This window comes from Erithacus rubecula, assembly GCF_903797595.1.
Source record: "Erithacus rubecula genome assembly, chromosome: 17".
Classification (NCBI taxonomy): Eukaryota; Metazoa; Chordata; class Aves; order Passeriformes; family Muscicapidae; genus Erithacus; species Erithacus rubecula.
Window position 1 is genome coordinate 12597229 of NC_136669.1, and position 9789 is coordinate 12607017.

At 49.5% G+C, this 9789-nt stretch overlaps 1 protein-coding gene across 4 annotated transcripts in view; it reads left to right on the forward strand.

Annotated features, from left to right (window-relative positions):
• The window catches only part of GSG1L (GSG1 like), a 56232-nt gene extending 49897 nt beyond the window's left edge, over positions 1 to 6335 (forward strand). The window contains exons 8-10 of one of the 4 annotated variants that reach the window (XR_013776240.1): positions 3567 to 4172; positions 4659 to 5084; positions 5937 to 6335. Coding sequence is in view for 3 of the 4 variants with exons in the window: in XM_079320978.1 (XP_079177104.1) it covers positions 3567 to 4172; positions 4659 to 5079 (1027 nt within the window). In the remaining variant the exon portion in view is untranslated. Of the gene's footprint in view, positions 1 to 3566; positions 4177 to 4658; positions 5150 to 5936 lie in introns of those variants that run through there. The other 3 variants (XM_079320978.1, XM_079320977.1, XM_079320979.1) reach the window with 3 other exon arrangements.
• The last annotated feature ends 3454 nt before the right edge of the window (positions 6336 to 9789 follow it).

A 9789-nucleotide genomic window follows, 5' to 3' on the forward strand; every position in this document is an offset into this window, starting at 1 on the left:
CTGTCCTTTTTGACCTTGGAGGTCTCAGTATTTTCTTTCAGAAGTGCAGGGCTGGGAGATCTCAATGCTCCAGCTGTGTATAACCACTGCACAAAAATATAGAAGAAGTTTCACTTAGGATGTTTCTGTTGTTGTTGCACAGTTATTTATTAGGAAGAAATGCTCACTGTTCTTAGGCTGCAGCCAGTAATAGTCCCTGATTTCAGACATCTGTATGTCTTCCACCCTTTCCTCCAGACCATGAGGCATTAGCAGGAGCAGCCTGGATCCCATGGGGCAGGTGGGGAGGTGCAGATGGTGAATGTCAAATGGGCAGGAGAGAGGAGGAGAAATATCACAAAGGACAAGGAGGGACAGGTGTGGTGGCAGAGCCAAAGAGGAGATAAATAGCCGAGAAGAGGATGAGCTGAGTAGGAAACAGCAAATTCTTACTGGCTGTGGCTGCAAGCCTTGGTGTTATTTGAGGCAGATAAACCCAGAGTTCAGGACACCAGCTTCTCTTGTAGAAAACTGAAAGATTATTCCAAATTAATTCAGTGTTAAAGAAATAATATGTCACTGTTTTGGCAGCGTGGGCATTTCAGAAGGGTCACCTGACAAAGAGGAGGCCTTGAAAAAAATAGTTTTATTCTCATGTCATCACCCTGTAGGCATTTCCCCTGGGTCCATCCCACAGCTCTTTACCATCCTCCCACCCCGGCTGTCTACAGTGAGATTTATGCAACCAATCCCTCAGTGCTTCACTCTAAAGCACAGTGACATTTTTTCCTATTCAGACAAGTTCACCAGAAGAACTCTAGGTTGAAAACACGGTGGAAATGATTCATTAAAAAAATAAAAATAAAAATAAAAATATCCACTGGGGTTTTTTTTTCCCCTCGATCATGAGCGCCATGGAAGCAAAGTGGTGCTGGATGTGCAGGCAACTTTCAAACGTCTCCAAAAAAGTGTGCAGCACCAGCTCAGCTGGAGAGGGCAAGGCACAGACGGCAGCCAAGGTCACTGTGACAACGGGGAGCATGCTTTATATGCTGAGCAGCACAGGCTGGGAGGCAGCAGACAACAAGGGCCTGACGCATTTGAAGTGTCGCTCAAAGTTGAGCCAAGGTTTCTCCTTGTGGAGGTACCTGACAGCTGCAATCAGCTGCCTGCTTCATGTCAGCATTGATTCCAGCTCCAGCTCTTGCCATTCTGGCTGTAATTTATTCAGTTCACAGTGATTCACCACGTTAAAAAGGGGTGGGGAAAAGCCCCCTCTGATAAAGCGCCATGGTTACGGGTCGAAGATCCAGCCTTGCTGCACTGGGAATCTCACTCCTGTCTTCAGGCAAAGCCTTGCCCACTAGGAAATTCCAAAGCTAAAGGTCTCAGTTCTGTCCTCATCCACCTCTGCTAACATCCAGACTGGCATTTTGCTTTAGCATTGCTTCTTGAGCTGCCAGTTTTTCTGCTTCTGAGATAAGGAGGATGATAAAAGTAAATGCAGTCCCGTGTGGAGCCCGTGAAAACTCAGGGGTGGAAAAGGGAAGCAAAATAAGCTGACAGTTTATAATACATTTTTTGTTTCCTCCAGTGCACAGGTGAATTGAAAGGTTTCTTATATAAATTTCAGTGGGATTAGTTATGAAACGTGCTTTCTGTCACTCTTCTAAATTGCATCTTTCAATAAATGCTTCATCTCCTACAGCTAATCCTGGATTTATGCAAAAAACCTCCCCAAACCACCACCCCCCCCAAAGCCAATCCTGTCCCACACAGCTAAACATGTGAAATGAAGTCTTTCAGACTGCATGTGCACCCAAATAGTCTTTCACTTACTGTGCAGATCCTATTCCCTCTAGAATGGAGGTAGGGATTGTTCAGTTCAGTTCAGATAGTTTTACACATGAGATATTTGAGAATAAATACATGTAACTTTAACAGCAAAAATGCATTTTTGTTTTAATTGCCTTAAAATGGAGTTGTCTCTTGTCTCCCACTAAGCTTCCAACCCTGACTCATGCAAGGAAGGGGCAGCAATCCCTCTGAGCCAAATAACTCTGATTTTCCTGTAAAAATCTTTATATCCATCAGGGACACTCCTGCAACAGACACTGTAAAGTCAGTGGGAAAAGGGACAGCCCAGAGGCTCCAGTGGAAAAGAAGGATGGTGAGGTGGGACTGAGAGGGGAGAAAAGTGAGAGGAGAAAGGAGAACAGGGGGAGGAATAAATTATTTTCAGATAGGAAGAACCACAGAATGACAGTGTGAACAGGGGCCCTGGAGGGCTCTGGTCCAGCCCTGTGCTCTCAGAATGTCCAGAATGGATCAGGCTGCTTCATTCCTTGTCCAGTTAGATTTGAACACATCCAAGGATGGAGATCCCAACACCTCTCCTGGTCTCTATCCCTCTGTCTGAACACTCTCAGGGTGAAAAAGCTTTTCCTCATGCCCAGTTGGCAATTCTGGCCTTCCAGTACTGTTCAGCCAGGTTAAGAAGGCAAGGCACTCCCAGGTGCTCCCTGTGTGTGTGCTTGTTTTCTCTCCTGCCCTTCACATAACCCATTTTATGATTCCTTTTAGGCTCTGCTTTTATGCAATAGCTCTATAACTGTCTGCATTTCCAATTATAAAACCTTTAAATTTGATTTAAACCTGATAATTAAGCTGTGATTTAGCAAATTAACCCTATTGAAGCCCAGAGGTGTGAGACATGCTCTTTAGAACCTGAAGTGTTTGGTGTTTAATTGCATCCAACACTGAGAAAGGTGCAGGGAGGAGAAGTGACTGTGCAGCTCATTCAGGCCACTGGTGCTGGCAGGACAAGACCTCACACATCCCATCCAGACCAGGATTTGCTGCTGTCTTCCGCCACAAGAATTTACCAGATGCACAAAAAGACTCAGGTTGGTCCCTGGCACCACTAGAAAAGCTTGCCATGTCCTTTGGCTGTTAGAAACCCTGCACCATGGTCTGCAAAACTGTTGTCTTTGTGTTCCCCTTCAAGGTCAAGGCATTTCTAGCTGCATTCCCTACCTGTCAGGAATAGTTCCAGGCCACAGGGGTGGAACACCTTCCTCACTTGCCATCAGTACTGACAAACTGAGAAAAATTGAGCCATCCTCTGAAGCATGAGGGAAGGAAGGCAGGTCTTCACTGTGGGCAGGATGGGCAGAGAGAGGTGCTGTGGCCACCTGCAGCCAGGTTTTTGTGTTCTCACAGTCATTATGTCAGTGGCTTTCATCCCTTCCTGTCCTCCTGCAGCACCAAATCCTTGGTTCTTGCAGAGCTGTGTGACTTCTGGGAAGGAGAGCGTGGATGTCCCAGTGATGCTCACACTGAGAAGAGCTCAGTGCTCCCTTGGCAGCAGGGAGGAGCTGGTCCTGAGTTCATGTGCCTTATTCTCAAATGCTTTGCTCTTGGTCACGAGAAGCTGAGGGTTTTACACTGCCACGAGAGGCAAACCAGCCTGTGGGGAAATGTACTTGTGGGAAACAGGCTTCAAATTGTCCCAAAATAGCCCTAACATTTTCTTGTAAGCCTTTAGCCCAGTCCAGAGGAAAAAGTGTGTGTTTGTCTTTCTTCAGGGCTTCACAACACCCAGCTCTAAGTGTCACTAGCCCGCAGAGGAACAGGAGTGACCATAATGCTCAGAAAATCCCCCCATTCGCTACGTCAAGCTCTTCCAGCGACACATCAAGCAGCTCTTCACTTTCATCAGAACCAACCAGCCAGCTCTCCATGGTTCAGGATCAAACCCTGCTGGACATCACCTCCATCACTAGATTGGCCCCAGGGGAATCACCAAACCCTCAAGCACTCGAGCAAAGAGATACAAATTCAGCAATATCGTGTTCCAGCCCACTGGGAGCAAGGACTATTCCAGCATCTTGCCCAGCCAGCCTCAGGCTCAATCTAACACCCAGCTCAGCCAAGCCACAGCAATACTCTGACTCCTCTGCAGTCAGCCCAGGGATCAGTGCAGCTTCCTTCTCCACCTTCTGTCCTCACTCAGCACAAAACGTACGAGCTTCAGCTTCAGATCACACACTGACCCCAACCAGGACAAGCACAAGGCCTCCAGCAGCAGCGACTCCTGAAGAGAGTTCCCAGGCTCCTGGCTATTCTAAAACTGAATTAAAGAATACAGGAAAGGGGTTTGAATCAGATCTGGAAGATCCTGATCATGAGAGGTATGTATTCAGAGCACACAGGTGTCTAAGTCCTCAAATGGCCCATGTTGGTACAGAATCAATAAGAGCCCCCCATAGAAAAAGTTAAATATATTTTATGATTCAGATATTCCCAGTGTTTGTTTTCCAGTAACCACCCTGTGCTTCCACTAAGCCCTGTTACCCAGGGAGCAAAATGCCCTATTTCCATACACCCATTTATCTCTCCAGAGCTCATGACAAACCTGGGCCAGGTCCCCATCCTCATCTCCTCCAGCAGGGCAGAGTTTTCAGGTGCCTCCTTTCCTTCCAGAGGAGGCAGCACAGCTTTCCCTTGCAGCAGCAGACAGCAGCTGTGCTGTCCCTGTCCCTGGCAGAGTAGGCAGGGCATGGTGCTCAGTGACACAACCAGGATGTCCCTCCCAAAACTCCGCTCCAGCCCGGGCAAGCTGGGCTCATCCCACTGCTCCCACCCCACCCTGTCTCTGCCACTTCTTTCCTTGGCAGGAGATTTGTAACCACACAGCAATTCCAAGCCATGGAGAAAGACCTAGAGCATGTGAAGGAAGACCTGAACTGCCTGAAGTGGAAGGTGAGGCACATCGGGGAGACGGTGCAGCCGCTGGCCGAGGACAGCAAGAGGTACAATGGCTACACCCTGAGGGAGCTCAGGGCCATGGTGCAGTTCGAGGATGACCCCTACAAGGCTGCCCACAAGATCCTCACTGCCCTCTTCAGCGATGTCTACTGGCCCCAGCAGCCAGCTGCTGAGCAGGCCTGCAACTCCCTGCCCAAGCCCAGAATAGACCCAGAGCTGTACAGGCTCTACTGCGACATTCTGAAGAGCATATTCCCTGAAATCAGCAGCCAGACCTTGAGGGAAGAGACACAGCCCACACAGCAAGGCACACAGAGAACAGTGCAGTGACAGCAGTGCGGTGACAGCAGAGCACTGGCAGCAGAGCAGTGGAAGCAGAGCAGTGGCAGCAGTGTAGTGGCAGCAGTGCAGTGGCAGCAGTGCAGTGATAGCAGTGCAGTGGCAGCAGTGCAGTGGCAGCAGAGCAGTGGCAGCAGAGCAGTGGCAGCAGAGTAGTGGCAGCAGTGCAATAACAGAAGTGCAGTGACAGCAGTGCAGTAGCAGCAGAGCAGTGATAGCAGTGCAGTGGCAGCAGTGCAGTGGCAGCAGAGCAGTGGCAGCAGAGCAGTGATAGCAGAGTAGTGGCAGCAGTGCAATAACAGAAGTGCAGTGACAGCAGTGCAGTAGAAGCAGAGCAGTGATAGCAGTGCAGTGGCAGCAGTGCAGTGACAGCAGTGCAGTGACAGCAGAGCAGTGGCAGCAGTGTAGTGACAGCAGTGCAATGACAGCAGTGCAGTGGCAGCAGAGCAGTGATAGCAGTGCAGTAGCAGCAGAGCAGTGGCAGCAGTGCAGTGTCAGCAGTGCAGTGATAGCAGTGCAGTGGCAGCTGTGCAGTGATAGCAGTGTAGTGACAGCAGTGCAGTGACAGCAGTGCAGTGTCAGCAGAGCAGTGATAGCAGTGCAGTGGCAGCTGTGCAGTGGCAGCAGAGCAGTGGCAGCAGTGCAATAACAGAAGTGCAGTGACAGCAGTGCAGTAGCAGCAGAGCAGTGATAGCAGTGCAGTGGCAGCAGAGCAGTGGCAGCAGTGCAGTGACAGCAGTGAGGTGGCAGCAGTGCAGTGGCAGCAGAGCAGTGGCAGCAGTGCAGTGACAGCAGTGCAGTGACAGCATAGCAGTGACAGCAGTGCAGTGACAGCAGTGCAGTGGCAGCAGAGCCCTCGGGTGCTGTGCAAGGTGTGAGCTCTGCGGTGGCTCCAGAGGACTGGACTGTGGCCGGTGCCCTGGGCTGAGTCTGTCCCTTTAGGTACGGATTGTCTGTGAAGGTGTTGGTGAGCTCTGAGCCCTCATGACACTTGCCCAGTAACACAGTGTGGGAGGGCATCCTGCACTCTTCCCACGTTTTAGAAATCAATTGCTCCTTTGGTGTCTCTTTCAATCTATGGACGTTTCCTTGTTTCCACAACTACAAATGCTGACACAAGAATCCCACGAAGGCGTTGTATGGCCAAGCAAGGGCCTTCTCCCAGCCCCAAACAGACCAACCAACCAGCATCTGGGTAGTTTCTATTTTCTAGAGTGTATCATTCATTAAATGACATTACTTGTTAGAAAATCATGCCTGTTCTTTTTTATTTATTTGTCTAAATATGTTTTGCGCATCAAATCGATCAACATCGTAACTTGAACACGCTGGAATGAGACCTGGGAATTTCAAACCTTCCTCTGCCCAACTGAATCCTTGTTTTCAGGGGCACAAACCCAGGGCACAGTGGTGAGTAGAGGTGAGCTCAACCAGGTAAGGGAGGCCAGGGGACAAAACTGCCATGTGCTCCTAAATCACCAACTGTCCTGGTTTGGAGGATAGGTGTCTGCCAAGAAAGGCAGGAGCTTCTCTTTGAAATGGAGAATGTAAACCCCCTCTCTCTAAATTATTACAATTTTGAAATTAAGGGGCTCTCAGGCAAAGACATGGGAATTAGGAATAACAGTTCTCTACTAGGAAAATTAAAATATAAATACAGTATTACAAAGAACAATCCCAGCCCTGACAGAGTCAGGATCCAACCTGGCACCCGTCAGTCAGTCAGGGTGTTGGCAGCAGTCCCATTCAGTGGTGGCTGCATCCTCCTGCAGGGGCAGATGTGGTTCAGCTGGAGCAGTGCTCCTGTAGAAGGTGCAGTTTTCCTCTGAAGGTCCAGGGATGATGTGGAAAGGTCTGGCTTTCCTCTGGAATCCATTGGAAAGAAGGTTCCTTGGTGTTCAAAAACCTGTTTTTATCTAGGTAGGAAAGGCTTGGCTCCTCCTCTGGCTGGAGCATCTCCCACTGGGATGATGTAATTTTATCAGTCATGCACTGGGACTCAATGGCCATGAACAGGAGATATCTCCTGGAGGGAGGATGGGCTGTGGGAAAGATAAAGATGATTGCCCAGCTGGTTTAAAGATGGCCCATTAGCAGATAATATGTGCCACAGAGATAAGGGTCACTGCCCCTCCCGGCTTCAACAGATGGGGGCAGAATACACATTTCTGGTCACATCCTGTATTGCAGCCCAAGACACCAACCCAGAGGGAGGCAGGGGCAGGTGTGTGACTGCAGCTCTCCCTGGGTGACTGTGCTGGCAGAGCAGCTCAGATGTGTTAACCCAGCTGAGAGGTTGTGGCCCCTTGCAAGGGTGAGCACTGCTGTGGAGCCTGTGCCAAGGGAAGGAGGCTGCAGGTCGTGGGGGACACACAGGAATGGCCCTGGAGCTCCTTCCTCCCCATGTGGGAGCCAGAACGTGCCATGGATGAGCAGTTTGTCCCCCAGGTTCTCTCCACTATGTCTGGCCTCACAGACTGCTCTGTAAAGGTGAGAGTGGGGGTGGAGGGATGTCCCTGTGCTGCTCTGCTCAGTGGCAGTGGCAGCCACACTCCCCTGCCCCTCTGGCTCACCCAGTCCTTCTCAGAGTCAGGGACACTTGTTGGAAAGAGTCACTTTCCTGGTCTCAGTGTGACAAACACATAAAACCCCAAGCGCATCCATCCTGCTCCTGCCAGGGTCTGAGGAGGGCAAGAGGGAACCTGAGAGTTCACCCCCCCTTCCCCTCTGCTGGGCTATAATCGACTTGCCAAAGCTGATTCCAAAAATAACAGGGAGAAGGAAAAAAAACAATTACAAAACCCCTGAAATCAGGTCATTCCCTGTGCCACCACAAGTCCAGACACCTTGGGCAATGGGAGGGGACCACAGGCACACCCTGAACCTGCTGGGCACATCTCCATGGGGATCCTCACTTCAGTGGCAGAGCTCCCACCTGCCTTCCAGCAGGATGGTGTCTGCTGCACTCACAAAGACTTTGGTTTAAGCTCCCTGTTGCTAGCAATTTATTTCACTTGCAAGCTGCTGTGCAGACTCAGGCACAGCACTGCCCACGCAGCCTCTCTGTGCCACGCTGCAGCCAAAACCACAGGCAGAGCTGGCAGCTCCAGGGATAACAGGGCTGTGCACAGTGTGCCCTTGGGACATGGCAGCACCCAAAGGGACTGGAAGAGCCAGCTGTGGTGGGCACAGGGCTGTGCAGGATGATCAGAGTCACTGGAGATGCAGTGTCCTCCCAGAGAAAATCCCCAGGGTGGACTAGCACAAATCCAATGGAAGGCTCTGAGTCTCACAGAGAGACTCTGCATCCTGCTCTGCTTTCATGGCTCTTGTAGGAAAACCTGTCCCTTTGGATGACATGGGTGGGACTAGGCTGATCTCCTCCTACTGCCCCACACTCACTTTTCTATGGCAGACCAGACCCCCAGCTCTCTCCAAGGTCTCTTTTGGAACTTCCCATAATCTCCACTGGACACTGAACTGACACAAGCACATTTATCAATATCAATCTTTATATATTGCATTGCCTGCCCTCCCTGCCTGTAAAACCTTAATACATTTTTTCTTATGAGAACAGGCTCTGTGGTTTCTCATGTTCATGAGGCCAGACAATATGCTCAGATTTTCTCTTTTAGTTTCATTCTCCTCATGCCTCAGATCCAGCACTAGTCCATGAATTATTTTTATTAACCTTACATCATCTGATGTAAGGTTGATTCTGTCAAATAGTGTCAGTTCTGGGTCCCTTTCAGGTTTCACTGTCTTCTCCTACAGGGTCAGTTGTGCTGTGAATCACCTCCACCCACTCTGGAGATGTGCATCAGATCTTTTACCCTGATAATCGTGGCTTTTAGCTATTCCAGTGGAATTTCCAGGTCATTTACATCCAGCTGGAGCTGGCTAGTCTCATCAGAGATTCTATACATTATTATTATTATTATTATTATTATTATTATTATTATTATTATTATTATTATTATTATTATTATTAAATATCTGCACCTTCCAAGCCCCACAGTCTGTCCCAGAGCCTTGGCAGCCACAGTAGCCCAAGGGCTCAGCTGCAAGGGAAGGGGAAGAAAGCAGCAGGACAAACCCACTCCACCTGTCCTTCTCAGACTTCTCAATTCTTCCTTTCCCTCTGCTGCATTTATACCTTGAAGGCAGCTTTGCTCTGGGAACATGTCTCAGTCTTCAGCTGCTGCATTGTCTTTGTGACCATTTCCTTGTACTTGAGGCACCTCTCTGGTTACTATACAGGTAGAAAAATACACTGATTTTCTACTCATTTTCCTCCTGTTGATGCACATTACCAAGTCCTTTCATCCTTCCACAAGCCTCAGCTTTCCTTGCTGCTTTGCTGGGGATAGAAGCACAGCTGTCTGCCCACCATCCCAGCGAGTTCTTCTGTGTCCAGTCTATTTTTTCTGTCTGCACCCACTCCTAACACAACAGGAGGGCGAGGGCTGGCCGCCCACACCTGCAGGAAGAGCCCTTCTCCCTGCAGAGCACAGAACTGAGTCAGCACAACCAGCCAAGACAGCAGTGTCTTAAATATACAGGCCTGAAAGCAATTTTTTTCTGGCGTTGATTTTTAACATCCTGTGCTTGCCAGAATGTGCCCTGTTACAAGCTTGCTCTGTCTTAGGGCTCTAGGTCTTGCTGCCTGGTATTCAGACAGAAAAGCAATTACACAGCCCC